This window comes from Rhineura floridana, chromosome 1 (assembly GCF_030035675.1).
Source record: "Rhineura floridana isolate rRhiFlo1 chromosome 1, rRhiFlo1.hap2, whole genome shotgun sequence".
Classification (NCBI taxonomy): Eukaryota; Metazoa; Chordata; class Lepidosauria; order Squamata; family Rhineuridae; genus Rhineura; species Rhineura floridana.
Genome location: NC_084480.1, coordinates 46,798,251 through 46,816,803, shown reverse-complemented (window position 1 = coordinate 46,816,803; position 18,553 = coordinate 46,798,251). Strand labels below are relative to the sequence as shown.

The 18,553-nt window shown below is 41.2% G+C and overlaps 1 protein-coding gene across 2 annotated transcripts in view; it reads left to right on the top strand.

Annotated features, from left to right (window-relative positions):
* AGGF1 (angiogenic factor with G-patch and FHA domains 1) overlaps window positions 1-18,553 on the top strand; it is a 40,383-nt gene that overhangs the window by 15,430 nt on the left and 6,400 nt on the right. The window contains exons 6-10 of one of the 2 annotated variants that reach the window (XM_061620295.1): window positions 15,017-15,359; window positions 16,653-16,764; window positions 17,655-17,706; window positions 17,818-17,919; window positions 18,146-18,311. In XM_061620295.1, the coding sequence (XP_061476279.1) occupies window positions 15,017-15,359; window positions 16,653-16,764; window positions 17,655-17,706; window positions 17,818-17,919; window positions 18,146-18,311 (775 nt within the window). Of the gene's footprint in view, window positions 1-10,678; window positions 10,749-15,016; window positions 15,360-16,652; window positions 16,765-17,654; window positions 17,707-17,817; window positions 17,920-18,145; window positions 18,312-18,553 lie in introns of both variants that reach the window. The other variant, XM_061620304.1, reaches the window with a different exon arrangement.

The window sequence follows — 18,553 nt, the reverse complement described above, 5'->3', positions numbered from 1 at the left end:
TCTATAAGGGGGGTGCTCTATATATTTCCTTCTCATCTTCCTCCCCTTCTCCTCGCCTTGGACAGGCTAGAGAGAGTGCAGAGTCCCCCATAGAGAGCAGTCACCCAGAAAGGACCCAGAGAGGCATAGCTGCAAGCCTTCTTCAGGAACATCTGTAGCCACGTTCTCACTCTCACCCCATGCCAAGCAGGCAGAGGAAGCCACCACATCCAGGAAAAATAGCAGCCCCTGACCAGTCTTTCTCATTGGTTGGGCAAGCTGCGCACAATGCAAGGGCCCAAAGTGCTCCCTCAAGCAGGGACAGTGCTACTAAGTCTATACCAAATGTCAAGACACAACCAGAGCCCCCCAAGACAAAAAAGCCATAGAGGTCTCAGGTTAACTCTCAGCTAACCAGGCCACACATAGGACCAAGTACATGGGCCTAAAGAATCTGGTGCAAGGGCATACCTCTGAGGGTGAGCATATCTAGGAAGAGCACAGCAACAGAGAAGGCACCACCCCAGCTGTCTCAGAGATCTCAGATGGCGATCTTAGTGGGATTTCAGAACAAACCTCCCGGTCAACATAATTATTGAGTTAGTTGCTATCAAGCCAGGAAGTCCTCTTGCACTTCTTGGTGCAGCTACTGGAGCAATTCAAGGATGCTGTGCTAGGATCAATGGCCAGCAAACAGAGGCCTTCACCAACGGCCTCAACTGAAAACCCAGAACCTAAGGTTCTAAGGTAGAGCATGCGGGGCAATCGATATTGTCCCAGTGGATTCTTCTGATCAGGAGTTCTCTGAAAGGGAGTAGAGTATGGACACAGAAGCAGAAAAGCCAAGGCCAGCCCCAAAATTGAACTACCTTCCACTGTTAAGGAGGACTCACGTTGCCTTGGGGTGGAGGATCTGGTGGCAGACAACAGGACCTCAACAGATCCTAAAGCCTCAGCAGCACAAAAGCAGAATCCTCCCCATCACCACTGTACCAATTCTGGGTCCAGTCCGTAAGAATGCTCTGGCTGAATGTGCTTTGCCCCTGCGCACCTGCAGGATGAAGGCAAAGGCCAATAAATTCGACTCACTTTAGACTGATTTTATGGAGCTTCTATGAGTCCCAGTAGTAGGTGGCCCAGTCCTTAGCCTTGTCTCTAAATATCTTCTCTCCAAGGAAGGAAAGATTCAGCTCAAGAACCCAATGGAATGCAAGCTGGACTACGCTCTGCAAAAGTCCCACAAGTTGAACACCAACTTCTTTAGGGTCTCCTGTGTCACCTCAGTCTTCACCAGAAACTCACTGGTCTGGCTAGATGACCCGCTAGACAGTCTTGACCAGAACCCTGAACAAGTCAGGAAGACTCTGCTAAAATTGCCGCCCTGGGCTCCTGCTGGGAGGAAGGGCGGGATATAAATCAAATAACTCTTTGAAGCAGCCTCCTTCATTGCCACACTAGACACTTCTCATTTCACAGCTAGATCAGCTGATGTAGTAGCACATCATACTCTATGGCTAAGGCATTGGGATGCAGATAACACAGCCAAGGCCAACCTTGCCTCCAAGCCATTTACTGGAGCTAAGCTGTTTGGCAACAAAACCCTAAAGGAAGTCCTCGTGGATCCCAAGGAAAAGTAGAAGGCTAATTTGACCGCTACAAAATGAGGGGGGAAGTGCTCTTCTAGAAGGTATGCCCTGTATAACATCTACCATTCCTTTCGCCCTGGAGGCCTGCAACAAGAGCCTCCTGTTGCCTCCTGCAACAAGAGCCTCAAGAGTCTAGACCACAACATAATCAAGGAGACAGATCAGCTACCCCTGCTCCCTCACCGAACTGGCACAGCCATTGTCAACAGCACTGATGCCCTCCAGTGGGGGGGCAGCTCCTCCATTTCACCCCTTCCATCCCAAGGGGCTACTCCATTGAATTCTGCACCCTTCCAACACAGAGATTCCTATAATTCCCAAGGCCCAGGGACTCAGAAAAAAGAAACATCATGGTAGCAGTCATCTAGCACCTGAGGGGACATCCACACCACAGTGAAGGTCAGTTCCACAGAGAGCTTCTCAAGTGTTTATTCAATCTTATTCACAGTTGCAAAACAAGATTCCTCCTGTAGGGTAATCCTAGACCTCAGATACCTCAACAGATTTGTGAATTACTGCAAATTCAAGATGGAGACCCTGAGCTCCATCAAGGAGGCACTACAGGAGGATGACTTCCTAGCCACAGTGAATCTGAAAGAAGCTTCATGTCCCAATTCTTCCCTCTTACAGGAGATTCCTCAGATTCTCATTCATATAGCAACAGATCTATTACCATTTGGCCTCTCACCTGCACCGAGGGTCTTCATGAAGGTCATGGCAGCCCTAGTGTTGCACTTTTGCCTCCAGGGGATATACATTTACCCATACCTCAACGATCTCCTAGTACGGGTGGACAACCTGCAGTATGTCTGAGAGCATGTCAACAGAGCTTTGACAGTCCTCAAGCATCATGGCTTTCTGGTCAACTATGAGAAGAGCTAACCCGCTCCTTCCCCACAGCTTCAACAGCTGGGGGCACTCCTGGACACCAGATGGGGCCTGATACTTCTCTCCCCAGAAAGGATTCAAGCAGCGGCTGCTCTCCCATCTAAGCAGTTTAGCAGACGTCATGATACTTGCCAGAGCCCTGGGCATCTTCATCTCCACTATTCAGATAGTCCAGTGGGCCCTACAAGAGTGAATTGTGAGGTCATGACACAGACTGACACCCCCCCCCATCCACAGAACTCCTTCCTGTGGTGGATGCAGGAGGATCATCTCCAAAGGGGCACACCATTCAGAGACCGCCGAAGGACCACCATAATTACCGGTGCCAGCCTCTCAGGGTGGGGAGTCCACTGCAGTTTGAACTACATTCAGAGCATATAGTCAGAAGCAGAGGCAGGGCACAGTTTCAACTGGATGGAGCCGCAGGCAGCCTGCCTCATCCTCATTCACTTCAGTCAGCTGTTCCACTTGGACCATGTTCTGCTCTACACAGACAACACCACAATGAAGGCACACATCATCAGGCAAGGAGGCACATGCTCAAGAAGCCCCAAGTGAAGACCACTCTGCTCCTGGACTGGGCAGAATCCAACCTCACATCATTTACAGTGGAGCACCTCAGTGGAGAAACAAACTTCATATTGACTGGCTCAGCCATCAGCAGGTGCTTCCATAGGAATGGAGCCTACACCCCCAGGTGTTCCACCAGATCCAGCAGCATTTTGGCCAGCTCAAGATAGACCTGTTTGCAACAACACAGAACTATTGGCTTCCTTGTTTTTTTGCAAGACACCAGTTGTCAGAGGTGGAAGCCGTAGGAAGCCCTGTCACAACCCTGGCTGTGGGCCTACTGTATGTGTTTCCATCAATGACGCTCCAAGCACACACCATGCAGAAGGTTAGGGAGCAGAAGGCCACCTAGTCCTGATCATTCCTTGATGGTCTCAATGACTATGGTGTTTGGAGCTCCTCAGCCGCTCCTTGGCACACCCGTGGAGATTCCCTTCCTGGCCAGACATTCTAACCCAGGGCCCAGTGAGACACTTGGACCCAGACTGGCTGAAGCTGATGGCGTGGCACTTGAGTGGAGAAGCCTGAAATGCTCAGGCCTGACCACAGCAGTTATTGATGTTATCCTTGCTTTGCATAGATTGTCCACAAGGATTTACCAGGCGACCTGGAAAGCTTTCACCAGATGGTGACAAACTAGGTGTTTATGTTGTTCCAAGGCCACCATCCATCAATTGGGGAATTTTTTGCACAAGGGCCTCCAGCTAGGACTGAACGCCACAATGTTGCAGGGTCAGGCACTGGCCATCTCAGCAGTCCTCTTCATCACGTCTAACCAATCTGGCCATCTGTTGTTTCTTGAGAGGGGCAGCTTCTTTACACCCACAAGTCATCCACCACTTCCCCTCATAGGATCTACAGAAGGTCCTGCAGGGACTGCAGTGGCCTCTCTTTGGGCCCTAGACACCATGCCTCTTCAGATTCTGTCGTACAAGATCCTATTCCTCATTGTCAGAGCATTTCAGAGCTCGAGACCCTTTACATTGCTCTTCATCTGTGCTTTTTTCACAAGGATAATGTGGCCCTCAGAACGGATCCATCATCCATCCCCAAGAATTCCACAGGGAGCAGGAGCTAGTTCTACTATCCTTTTGTCTAAGCCCGGTACACCAACCAATGAAGAATTTTAACTGCCTAGCAGGTCTGTGGAGTTGGAGTCGTGGAGTCGGAAGCAATTTTGGGTGGAGTCGGAGTCGGTAGAAATGTACTGACTCCAGCTTCAAAATAAATTTTGATTGACAATTTTTTTAAAATATAAATTCAAAATGTCAAAGAAGCTTCCCATGATGTCAGCTGTAGTTGAGCATTTCACCATAACTCAAGATGGAAAACATTTTGTGTGTCAGTGTATGACACAGGACCCAGATGAAGACAAATGCTGTGATGCCAAGATCAGCGCATATTCAGGCAGCGATGAAAATGCTCCTATGAGAGCTTCCAATTTAAAAAGACATTTACAGCCCTTTCCAGGGCTGTGGAGTTGGAAGCAATTTTGGGTGGAGTCGGAGTCGGAGTCAGACAGTAGAAAAATAGAGGAGTTGGAGTCAGAGTTGAAGGTTTGGCGTATCAACTCTACAGCCCTGCTGCCTAGACATCAAAAGAGACCTCAAGACATACATAAATAGAACCAAAGACTTCAGAACCACAGAGATCCTCTTCTTCTCAGTCTACCCCAGGCCTGTAGGCAAGAAGGCATTGACTGCAATCCTGGCTCGCTGGCTGAAACATGCATCTGAATTCCTTACAAGACTCTTAATATCACGCCCCCAAGGGGTATTACTGTTTATTCAACAGGGCCAACCTCTACCACTGCCACCTTTACAACTGACATTTCCTTGAAGGAAATTTGCAGAGCAGCCATCTGGTCAACCTTCATCGACACTACAAGATAAACCGCTACGCATCTGCTGAGGCCTCCTTTGGAAGAAGGGTACTGCAGCAGGTGGTATCATCTTAGTTGGCTCCCACCCACCCAACTGGGACAGGCTTTGGTATGTCCCATGTGGTGAACTGGCATCCAGGGAAAATTAAACTGTTAGTTCTCACCTGAAAGGTGATTCTACTGGATGTCAGTGCATCGTGCCCCTCCCAATTTCCTTGGGGTGCAGCTGCTAAGTCTGTATATATTTTTTCTATGTACATAGACTCTTCTTGTTTTTTTAAAAATTGAATATATACATTGTACATATGCAAGCAACCTAGGACTAAGTTTTTTGCACTGTCATTTATCCTTGCAATTTACTCATGCGCGCCCCAGTGCTTAATTTTCCCACTTCTCCATGTGAGGAAGCAGTCTTCACATAGGAGTTGAATTGCATGTTGTTGCTTGCTTGTTATTCATTCTTCTTGCTGGCCCGTGTTTGTTGTTCTCCTTTCTTCTCCCACATATCCGTATGTAAGTTCTGTTGTGATATCACTCAGTGGACTGTGTCTGAAAATGAAGTGGGCTGTACACACCAGTGATACCTATCTAGTTCCTTGGAGTTTCAGTGCATTTCCTGTCCTTGGGTAACCCATGTGATGCACTGGCATTCAGTAAAATCACCTTTCACGTGAGAACCAATGGTTCATTTTGAGTATGAACTACACTGTATGGTTCTTATAAGTCAGACTTGCTTAGCCACCACCCCTTCCAACCTGCAGTATGGGAACAATGCACTACATTTGCTTTAGAATTTATATTAGCAGGGCTATTTTAGTAATGTTTCACATTAAATAAGAAATGAATGGGAAAGAATAGGAACTTCCTTCTTTGCTGCTACCTTTTTGAGGTGGTAAAGTGGGCGTACTGCCATCCATTCTCAGCTACATTAAAATCCTGCTTTTTTCCTTTTGACGTGTGGGCAGATTTCATTTCAATCCCTGGGGGCATTTAAAAATAGCTTTACAGTATGAACCAGGAAATGACCTACCTGGGCACAGATCTATGAATGTCGTTCTCTGTTGCCTTTGGTCATTTTTCTCAGAGGAGGAAAGAGAATCGGAGAAATGGAGCAAACAAAATAAGAGAGAAAAAAAGAGAATCGGAGAAATGGAGCAAACAAAATAAGAGAGAAAAATATAGCTTCCCTCTATCTACTCTCCTCCTTACATCCTCTGCACTCTTTGTCTTTTATCTAAATGATAAGTTCTGGTTTAATTTGTTCTAACACCCAGTTGTTTGTCTTTTTTGCAGTCCATGGTATGCACAAAGGCCTCCTGCAACACCACGTTTCAAACAAGTTGATTTTTCTCTTATCAGCCTTTTTCAATGTCCAACTTTCACATCCATACATAGAGATCGGGAATACCATGGTCTGAATGATCCTGACTTTAGTGTTCAGTGATACAGTAGGGCCCCGCTTTACAGTGCTTCGCTTTATGGCGCTTTGCTAATGCAGCGGTCTCAATTAGACGCAATTAGACTAAAGCCCCACTCATACGGTGCTTGTTCCGCTTTTACAGTGGTTTTCAGGCGTTGTGCACCATTCTATTCAATGAGTTCCGCTTTACAGCGGGGGTTCAGAACGTAACCTTCCATATGAGTGGGGCCCTACTGTACATCTTTGCATTTGAGGACCTTTTCTAGTTCTCTCATAGCTGCCCTCCTCAGTCATAGCTTTCTTCTGATTTCTTGACTATTGTTTCTGTTTTGGTTAATGACTGTGCCAAGGTATTGATATCCTTGACAGCTTCAATGTCCTCGTTGTCAACTTTAAAGTTACATAAATCTTCTGTTGTCATTACTTTAGTCTTTTTGATGTTCAGCTGTAGTCCTGCTTTTGTGCATTCCTCTTTAACTTTCATCAGCATTCGTTTCAAATCATTACTGGTTTCTGCTAGTATTATGGTATTTCACACCTTCTTCATCTTGGTCCAGTCCTGCTATCCATATTATATGTTCCGAGTATAGATTAAACATAAAGGGTGATAAAATACACCCATCTCACAAGCTTTCTGATTGTGAACCAAGCAGTTTCTCCATGTTCTGTCCTTACGATAGCCTCTTGTCCAGAGTATAGGTTGTGCATCAGGACAATCAGATGCTGTGGCACCCCCATTTATTTTAAAGCATTTCATAGTTTTTCATGATCTACACAGTCAAAGGCCTTGCTGTAATCTATAAAGCACGGGGTGATTTCCTTCTGAAATTCCTTGCTCCGTTCCATTATCCAACGTCTGTTTGTGATATAATCTCTGGTACCTCTTCCGTTTCTAAATCCAGCTTGGACATTTGGTGCTTCTAGCTCCATATAAGGTAAAAGGCTTTGTTGTAGAATCGTGAGCGTTACTTTACTTGCATGGGATATTACGGCAATAGTTTGATAATTACTGCATTCCCTGGGATTCCCTTTCTTTGGAATTGGGATGTATATTCAACACTTCCAGCCTGTGGGCCATTGTTTAGTTTTCCATATTTGTTGACAAATTTTATTTAGACAGATTCAGTCTCAGTAGTTCGTAGCAACTCTGTTTGTATGCCATCTGTTCTTGGTGATTTGTTCCTTCCAAGTATTTTAGGAGCAGCTTTCACCTCACATTCTAAAATTTCTGGTTCTTCATCATACGGTTCCTCCATGAATGAATCTGTCATCCTGTCATCTCTTTTATAGAGTTCTTCAGTGTATCGCTTCCATCTTCCTTTTATTTCATCTTGGTCAGTCAGTGTGTTTCCCTGTTGATTATTCAACATCCCTACTCGTGGTTTAAATTTCCCTTTCCTTTCTCTAATCTTTTGGAATAGGGCTCTTGTTCTTCCCATTTTGTTGTCCTTTTCTATTTCTATACAATAACTATTGTAATAGTTCTCTTTGTCCCTACGTACTAGTCATTGTATAGTTGCATTTAGGGTTCTAACCATGTTTCTCTCTCCTTTTGCTTTCCTTCTCTCTTTAACCATTTTAAGAGTTTCTTCAGTCATCCATTGAGGTCTTTCTCTCTTTTTAACTAGAGGTATTGTCTTTTTGCATTCTTCCCTGATAATGTCCCTGACTTCAGTCCATAGTTCTTCTGGTTCTCTGTCAACTAAGTTTAAAGCCTCAAATCTGTTCCTTATTTGATCTTTATATACTTCTGGGATATTATTTAAATTGTATTTTGGCATTATGATTGCTTTGTTGTTCTCCTTTAGCTTTACTCTGATTTTTGATATGACCAGTTCATGATCTGTACTGCAGTCTGCTCCTGGTCTTGTTTTTGCAGAAAGTATGGAACTTCTCCACCTTCTGCTACCAATTATATAATCAATCAATTCCTATATTGACCATTTGGTGATGTCCATGTGTACAGTCAGCTTTTCAGTAACTCAAAAAATGTGTTTACAAGAAACAAATTATTGGCTTCACAGAATTCAATAAGTATTTCTCCTGCTTCATTTCTATCTCCTAAGCCCCATTTCCCCACAATTTCTAGTTCTTCTCTGTTCCCTACTTTTGCATTCCAGTCCCCCATGATTATCCGCACATTGTTTTGGTGTGTAACCAATTTCGTCCTGTACTTCTGCGTAAAATCTTTTTAACTCCTCTTCTTCTGCGTTTGCTAGTGGAGCATAGACTTGGATGATAGTTAGGTTAATAGGTTTCTCATTTAATCTCATTGATGTAATTCGTTCAGATCTTGCTTTATAGCTCCTAATTGCTTTTGCTACATCATTCCTCACTATTAAAGCAACCCCATTTCTTCTTAATTTCTCATTTCCTGCATGAAATATTTTGTAGTTGCCTGATTGAAAATGTCCCGTTCCTGTCCATTTTAATTCACTCACACCAAGTATTGTAATGTTGATGTGTTCCATTTCTTGCTTGACAGTTTCTAACTTTCCCTGGTTCGTGCCTCTCACATTTATATACATTGTGCAATTCTGGTAGTACTAGTTACTTTCCCCTGACTTTACTGGCAGTTGTGCGTTAATGGTTTTTGAGAGCACACAAGAAATAATGAAATGGATATTGGTAGCAGTTATTCCATAACTGCTTCCAAAAGTGTGGCTGTGCTAATCTGTTGCATTAAAAAGACAGGCTGTGCCCCTTTGTCTTTCAGGGTAGATATAAACAAGCCTTTCAGAAGACTTCAAAGCATTATAATAGAGATGTTACTGCCTGTGGTAACTTTTTTTTATCTACTGTGGTGTCAGGTAAAACTAGTCATGAAGGATTTCTTAATGATTCAAGAAAAAAAGTACAACTGTTTCTCTTAGAAACAAGATTGAATAGACCAGAATCTGTTAATAATGTAGTCAGTTTCAACCCTCATGACATTAGGGAAAATAGCAGATTTCCTTTCCACCCATCCCATTATATTTGTACAATTATGAAACTACCAAAACCAGATTAGGACTAGTTTAATCAAGGATTATTCCAAGAGGGGCATGTTTCTTTTACACAAAAATAAAAACCTGTACACAGCTTTATTTTTCTCTTTTTGAAGCTGATTTACCACTGTTTCTCAACCTGTTATCTGAAGTGCCACCCTCCAGACGTCGTATTTCAGCAACTCCCATAAACCCTGATTACTGGCCATGCTGTTTGGAGCTGATGGGAGTTGTAGTCCAACATTATCTGGAGGGAAGTAAACAATAATTAGTATTCCCCAAGAAGGGCTGGAAATGTGATGCACTAATACATCGGTCACTCTGTCAAGGAAAGGTAGATTGCATAATATTGGGGTTGTCCTTATTCAATGATAATTGCTTAAGTAGGGGACCAATGACAACTACTTCTAACATAGTAGGTGTATTAGCTCCTAAAAGGATGCATTTATTGTATCCCTTTGGAAAATTGACCAATCTATCCTAGCTAGATTTTAAAAGTCAAGTTGGGCAATCTAACTGGCTCTCCACCTCCGTGAAGGTCATGAGGTAACAAAAGCTGAATATTCATGAGGCACTGACATTTCCATAACAAATGTCATATGCTGATAATTCTCCTCTACAGGATCACCTACATATAGGCAGAGCAGGTAAAACCAACATTTGATTAAATCATGTGTTATGCAATCAACACATTGGTAGTTGTCACAATGGCCAAGAAGCGTTAGGCCTCCGTAGATGGGGTTTTTGAATCTTGGCAACATCATAGTTTGTTTTTTAAATAGTGTCTGAACCCAGTGATGTAGGTGAAGGATTTAGTTGTAATCTTACGAACAGTGATTAACTCTGCTGAAGCCAGGGTTTGAGCCAGGTGCCTAGAAAATGCGGAGAGCCAGCTGTTACCTTCCAGGCCTCTTACGCACTATGGGATCTCTGCTGGTGTTGTCTACATCCCCCTTAGGCAGGGATCACATACAGTACTGCCAATAGCTGCTGATTTACTGAGAGAGGGGATGGGTACCACATCTGGCTCAAGGACCCCCTCCTGGTACTCTCACTCCTGAATTTCTGTATCTGCATCTAACTCATAAGATTGTGAGTGTCTTGGCTGCAAAGAAAATCATGTGTCTGTAGCTGAGAGAGAAACATATGGTAGCATTTCATTTTTTCTTTTTCTTGTGTTAAGGAAATGGAAGTCTCTGGACTTTCGAAACAGTTTGGTCTCAAAGCAAGATGTTTCTGTAGAACTCTCAACACATACTTCATTTTTACACTGTATTGCTTACTGTTTGCTACTGTTCATCTTCAGGTACATCAATTGACAGAAACCATGGCTAATCTGAAGATTTCATCTTCTGGATTGGCAACTTCTGGTGAAGGTAGAGTTGCAATACCAAACGCATTAGTCTGTTGTTTATAGTTGATCTTAAAGCGCCATTTTAAAAATTGATTACAGGAAGATATAATTTGGGATAAATCCAAGTTTGTACACATTTGCTATGATTAAGTAGGGCTTCTCTGTGGTGGATAAAAGTCAGCTATTTATTTTTATCTTTTTAAATTAAGTTTCAGGTATAGTAAGTTTCCCCTTTAAAATAACCTAGGTTAAAATGAAATCTGAACTTAATGCAAACATATGATCTCTTAAAACTGAATTTATGTCCTTCATAAGAAGGCTTCTTTTCTTTGTAATAAGAGAACTGCAAGGAACACATCTTCAGTCATCAGACAGTATAATAGGTCATATATTTGTATTATGAGAGATGCTTGAATCTAGGTGATGCCATCCTTTATTTCACCAAGATCAGCTACTGAGTTCTCATGATCCTGTGCTGCTATTTTATAACAGTGGTTCCCAGAGTTTTTTCCCCGTTGGACCACTTAACCATCAGCAATGGTCTTGGTGGAGTACTTAATGATTTTTCTGCGTGCTGTAGCTATCATAATGCGCTGTGCTAGATGCTGTATGTTTTTAATTGAATGTTCACTGCTTCTTTTATATTTGTTATATTGTATTTTATTGTATTACAGTCTGCATTCTATAGAATTCAAATTGTAATACAATAAAATACAATATAAGAAATAAAAGAAGCAGTGAACATTCAGTTAAAAATAAATATAAATATTTAATACAGACATGCTGCGAACCACCTGAATGAAGTTGGCGGACCACTGGTGGTCCATGGACCACAGTTTGGGAACCCCTGTCTTATTCCCAACTACCTGAGCTCTGTGGTGTATGCATTTATTCTTATTTTTTGATCTGTCAACTAAACAGAAGGAGAAATACTATTTTGCCTACTGGCTACCATCTTTTGCTTGTGGAAAGTTTGTAATACTTATTACAGCTTAATCCTATGCATGTTTGCTCAGAAGTAAGTTTCACTTTGTTCAGTGGGACTTGTTTCCAAATAAGGGCACATAGGATTGAAGCCTTAGTCTTTATGTAAGTGATCTTCATTAGTGTTCTTGCATGCCTTGTCTCTAAGCAGACATAATTCTACAGTGGAAGAGACATGTGGAGCACATGGCCAGTGATTTTGAATTACTCCTTTAGGTTATAGAAAGGCTCTATTTAGTTGCAAAGCAATATCTTTTAAATTGTTAGAGCAACAAGTTAGAATGAATGCATGCTCACTCAGGAAATAAGTTTTTCTTTTTTTAGAAAAAATATGCATTTCAAAAAGGGAATCTCAATCTAAATCAATTATTTGAACGTTTTATCTTTTTTCTTGTTGGTTTGCATAATTGAACTTTAAATTGCCTTGATTTAAATCAATCCACTTTGCTTGAAATAATGTTCTGGGGACACTGGCCCTCTTTTCTACTCACACAGCCTCCTTTTACCCTGCTGCTGCCCTTGCTTCTGTTTCCCTAGCTTTGTGCCCTTCTTTTTCTCTTTATTTCCATGGTTTCTAAATGGAATGCCACTCTACAGAGACTGCACATCTCTTCTGGCTTTGCTACAGTTAGGAAACTGCTACGGTGCCTGCAGTAGGAACGATGCAGAGGAGTAGCAAGTAAAATTGGCCAGGGGAGGGATGGTAGGCATCTAATATATGCATCTGGGGAAAATAGAAATGGCAAACTGCACTGGATATATTGGCCAGGATCTGCTCATAGCAAAAAGCTGTACAAGTCCATCTCTGAGAACTACTTTGATAAGCTTTTTCCAAAAGATTTTTTTCCTAATACAGTAGCAAAAAAGGCCAACACAGCAGATCTTGCATTGCGAGAAGATCATAGCTCTATGGATCAGAAAGATTCATTTATCCTTACACATAATTATGTATTCATTACAAATTTTCTTCTAGGATGCAAGACTTGAGCTTCCATTTCAAAGCAATGTTGTATGTTAAATAGGTTAGAAGAACGCTTGATAGTTCACAACTTGCATTTATTTTTCAGTGTGTAATATTAGAAATAAAGGCTTTTATGTAAGTAGGAAGGTGGATTATTGGATAACTAGTGAAATTAATAGAAATATATGGTGATTGACTGTTTAAAAAAAGTATTTGTAAAAGCTGTCCTTTCAAGTAAAATTTGTTAGTTTATCTCAGGTGTGGGGAATCTTTTAGCTCCGTGCACCAGATCCTTAACAGGATCTGCCTTGTGGGTGGGGTGCCGACCTGTCAAGTACATGGCATCATTATGATGTCACAATTGGCAGATGGGTGGGGATGCCCATCTGTCAAAATCCCTTTCACTTCCCTTAAGTCTCTGCATTAAGGGACTTAAAGGGGGAGGGGGGAGACTTGGAAAAAGCCTCTTCCAAATCCCCATTTGCAGAGAATTAAAAGGGAAATGCAGGAAGACTTGGAAAACATTTTTGTCTCCCTACCTCCCCCTTGAACTCTCTGTTCATGGTGGTACTACTACTCTGAGAATATGAGTGTTTTGATCTTAGCATTAGTTTGTTTTGTGCACTAAGTAGTGATAACTATTATATTTAACAATGGTGACTGAGTTTCTTGAATGACATGCTGAGAGATAAATCCAGCTTAAGTGAAAATTAGAAAATGAAAAAAGGAAACACCTCGATTCTAAAAGATTATCAATTTCTAATTGGGGATTGCTATCATAGGAGGAGGAGAGAGCTTAACTGGCATGTTTATGTACCTGTGATGAATGGTAGAGTTCATCCCAATACAGGTCAGGTCATTGTATGTATCAGGGATGCTGATATATTTGGAAATTATCACCATGCTGTTGGCTGAGAGACAGAAATGAACAGATATTCAATAAGTAGCTGGCACTACAGTATTATTGTGTGAAAATCTGTTTCCAAAAAGATTGTGTTGTGAACACGAGCTTCTTGCATATGCCTGATGATGGTACACCACTGCAGAAACATAATCATTTGGTAGCTGTGTTTACAGTTCTGCTCCAGTGTGTGGCACTAGATGAGAGTGTACTAATAGTTCTGTATGGGACACTGTTTGAACTGTGAAGAAACACTATTTCTCTGCTAGTGGGCCTTGTGTTGAAGAGTTTTGGTGACAGGATGTTAGAATCCAATGGGTGGATTTCCCCCCACTTTAAAATTAGGGTGATGCAGGTACTGGCACACTTGCATAGTACTTTTTCATTTTAGAATTTGTTTTGAAAAATGTTTAAATAAGCTGCAAATGTTGGTTTCTGCAAGCGAAATGCTCCTGTTCTAAACATTCTCATTAGTCTGTTGCAATGATATCTAGGGCTGAGCTAGATTACTGGGCCCATTTGTTCTGGCATTGCATTACTTAGTTTTCCTGGCCAGGGATCCGTAAAGTAAGGTCATGTGAAAGGAGCAAGTGATCCCCAAATAAAATCCCACCCTAGGAAAGGGGTAGCAGATCTGATATATTTTATGAACATTTTTGAAGGGAAGAAGAAAAACTTTGTTATATATCAAGGAACGAGTTCAAATGATAGGTTCAAGTGAACAGAACAGTGATAATGAAGAGAACAATGGTTGCCAATCTCTTCTCCATTCCAAACAAATCTGGCCTGCAGAAAGTCACCAGCAGACCCCGATACTTAGAAGGAACAACAGATCTACCTACTTTCTGCCTGGCTAGCTAATCATGTTGGAGCTCCAGGCAGGCATATGTTCTCCTTTAGGAAAAGGAATTGAAGGCTGTTTGGAGAAATATATTGTTATTGTTTCCCATATGCTTCCTGACACAATCTAAAAAGTAATGTTTGGTTGACTTTTTGGCCAGTGCAGTTCCAAGACCATTGAAACAGATAGCTTGACCAGAAAGGAAGGTTATAGCATAGGAGCTTCAGCTGGGGCAGAGAGAAAGAGGAAAAGAATATAGAAATCACTGCAAATGAATGTCTGGAATGGATAGTATCCTTTGCTTTCCCCCCCTCTTTTTTTAAAGACAAGCTTTTAAAAGTTAGTGAAGGGGTTTGAAGATTGATGGTAACTGACTCTATTGTCCAAGCACTGAAGAGGACCTTTAGCCATAATGTCTTAAAATTGTTTAAACTGAACAGATATTGATTGATTCTTCTATTTCCATAACTACACAAAACATCTGTAAATGTACTAGCTTGCTTGCTTACAGATTTTGCGTCTAGTGCCTTAAAAGAATCCAGTCATTTAAAAAGCAACACTATTAACATTCCTCAAGTTTGATTTTCTATAAATCTTCTTCAGGACTTGAATACAGATGAGCAAAAATCATCCAGCAATCTGAATTGCCTTTTTACCATGAATGAGCTAAGTTCTCCAGAAGAAGAAGAATGTCCAAATGTGAAAAAGGCTAAGGTGGACATTGATACAAGAAACTGCCCAACAGCCAAAGAATCAATTACCACAAATGGCGTCAATTTACATCTTAAAAATACACAATGCATTGCTGTGATAGATGACAGTAAAACAGAAACAGAGAGTGAGCCAGAAGAAGGTGAAATTATAGACTCTGAACAGGAGGAATATAGCAGTGAAGATGAAGTAACAAGTGAAGAAACTGTAAATTCAGAAGACACTGACAGTGAAGGTGAATTATGGGTTTTTACAAAGTATTCTTAAATATTTGCAGTTTGGGGAACAAGCAAAAAAGGATAATGTCAAAAATTGAAATCTGCAAGTTTGAATACTGTAGCTCTCAAAATTCAGCGGAATGGCAAAAGTTGCCCAATATGATCTCTCCATTTCTAGACTTCAGATGTTGCAACTAAATATGGACTGTATCACTATAAAAGCTATCAGATGAAGATATTTTATGGTGTTGCTGCTTACATGGATCTTTTCAGAGAATTACTTGTTACTAGAAAATGTTGTATACGTAGAGTGCAGAAAAACTAGTGTTATATTCAGAAGTGAGCAAGTTTTGTTTTTATTGTAATTCATGGGGTCAGTTCTTCCAATGCTATATAGATCCACTTACTCTCAAGCATGGTGCATATAAAAATGCATACCAGCATAGCTGGTCAATTAAGAAGCTGTTTAGATAGTATTACTTCTGAAATAGAACCCCCAATCAATATTTTATTTTCATAATTTAATGTTGAGAGAAGTTGATTCCTTTGGATGGATGTTCCAAAGACTGTGAGCAATACAATGTGCTCTTTATTGTCTGCTTCTAGAATATAGGAGCCTAGGCTTCCTTCATTCTTGTGTTGGTACCATTAAATATCACTTGGCAAGCATTGGTCTTGGCTTTGTGTTTCCTACAGTGGTAAGTAGGAGAAATTTCCTCCTCATCTTAGAACATATCTCTGTGTTCTAATCTCTAGTAGTTGTCATGTAGTTAAGTTTTCAAGTTAGCTAAACAGTACAGTACAGATCCCACAAATGGGCCCAGTGTGTTCTGTTGCTTCAAAAGCTCTGCCCTCTTGGGTGCAGCAGGCGTCTTCAGTGCCCCTTTGACCTAGTCTGGCACATTGCCATTGCAAATTCAGGAATTTAGCACTAGCTTTTTTTCTGCTCTCAGAAGTAGTGGGAGTTCTGTCTGTTGGCCTTGGTTGCTACCAGAAACAATTGTAACTATACTGATGCTATCTATTTTTAATGTCAGTTTCTGTAACCAAGATACACCTCCTGGCACAACATAATAATCTGGGTGTTGGTTTCACTGGGCACTTAAGAAGTCAACTTTGGGAAAATATGCTAGTTAAAAGTTTTTCTACTGGATGTGCTTGTACAGTTAAAATATTTTGATACGTGGGATCATTTTTTGTTTAACTGATGTACTGCCTGAACACTACCTGACAGTTTGAAAAATCAAAGGTGCTTTGGGAAAAGTTCACCTTCCTTTGCCTCATTTTTATGTTCATTTTTATTGATTTAGATGGAGACAAGATCTGGCCCCCTTGTATTAGAGTGATTGTAGTTAGATCACCGGTACTGCAAATGGGATCTCTGTATATCATCACAGCTGTCAAACCTGCCACAATTGGAAGGTAACACACACTAGTGTGTAAGACAAATCCAAGCTTACATGTTTTTGTGTTCATTTCTTTCAAACAATATACTCATTTTTTCTTTTAATGTTATAAGCTTGCTAAAAAGGTTAGCTATTTCCAGTCCTAGCAAACCTAATATATGTAATGAATTCAGTGACTTACAATCACTTTTCTGAGGGCACAATTTTCTGTTTAGATGAATTCATTATACGCTTTGACTGTTTTAAATAGTAGCATGCCAGAAATAGATGCCAGGGAAGGGCAAAACAAGAAACTGGGGTCGGGGTTGAATTTAGTTGAACTATGTACATTGCCAAACAGCAGCAAAGTACTATTATGTGGCATTTGGGAATTAGTGCAGTACAGTAAATAGTATTTTAATATACTTGGTCTAGATCAACCAGCAGTAAAACTACCATACAAGAATGTCATCATTACACTACCTGTTTAAATTGGCTTGAAGATGCCATGGCTTCTCGACAAAGTTCATAGGAATTAGCAGTTTTGCAAGAGTGTAGTTTAGGTGGGCTAACCTCTTGGAACTGACAACAGCGCTGATCTGAAGAGCTGTGCTAGGTAGCTAGACCTAGCTGCTATTTTAATTTTCAACTATGACCTTGATGTGCCATTGCTTCAGGGCATTGTGGGAAACTACAATGGCGACTAAGCCACCCAGCAGTGCTTGGAGCACTGGGTTGTAAAAGATAAAAAGAGAGTCCCATGGCAGCATCAGTGGTGGGCCCTGCCAGAGTGCTGCCCAACGATGAAACATGCTAACACCAGCTCTGCTTCCAAATAGTCAAGTAAAAGATTGCACTGTTAATTCTTTAGGGAAGCCTCTCACAGTCCTTTTCCTTATAGACTTTTACTGTTGGTTTTGTTTACAGAGAGAAAGATATGGAACATACACTGCAAATTCCAGAGGTTGGAGTTAGTAAGGTAAGTAATTCTTTAAGGATTTGTATGTGATATCAATTCTTCAGTTACTGCATTTTAAACTTAATGTGGTGTTTAACGAAACATGATTTCTACTAAACTTTTTTTAATTAGTTTCATGCAGAAGTTTACTTTGATCATGAATTGCAAAGTTACGTTCTTGTGGATCAAGGCAGTCAGAATGGTACTGTGGTTAACGGAAATCAAATTCTGCAGGTGAGCATAACAGAGGTGCTACTACCTGACCTACCCTTTGTCCGCCAGTAGAAATTGCCACTCCCATCTATTGGCCTTTCCCCATTCTCCTTCCAGTGACACTGCTACTGCTTGCATAGGCTTTGTGATATTGCATTCCCTTTGATCTTTCTCTCTGAAGCAGTAGTTCAGAAACCTTTTGTGAGCTCTTAGCTGCAGTCTAGTTTTTTATTTTATTTTCCTATAGCCTAAAACAAAAAGTGAACCTCATGTTCTGGAACATGGTGATGAGGTGAAGATTGGGGAAACAGTATTATCATTTCACATACACCCTGGCAGTGAAACCTGCGATGGATGTGAACCAGGGCAAGTCAGAGCCCATCTTCGCCTTGATAAGAAAAGTGAATCTTCTAGTAAGTGATGAAAATGGCTTGTTTGAAACTGCGCTGACAATTTCCAGGAAAAAGATTAAGACTTTATAATAGGAAATCCTATGAAGAAGTAGCTTAACAAAATTAATGACTTAACAGAAAAACATTTAGCGTTTTGAAAGTTATTTTTACTCAGAATGGTTAGGTAAACACTTGTTGTGAATAGTCTACTCAGGGATAGCCAACCGGCCTGCATCCAACCCCATCCTACTTTTCTGCACCTC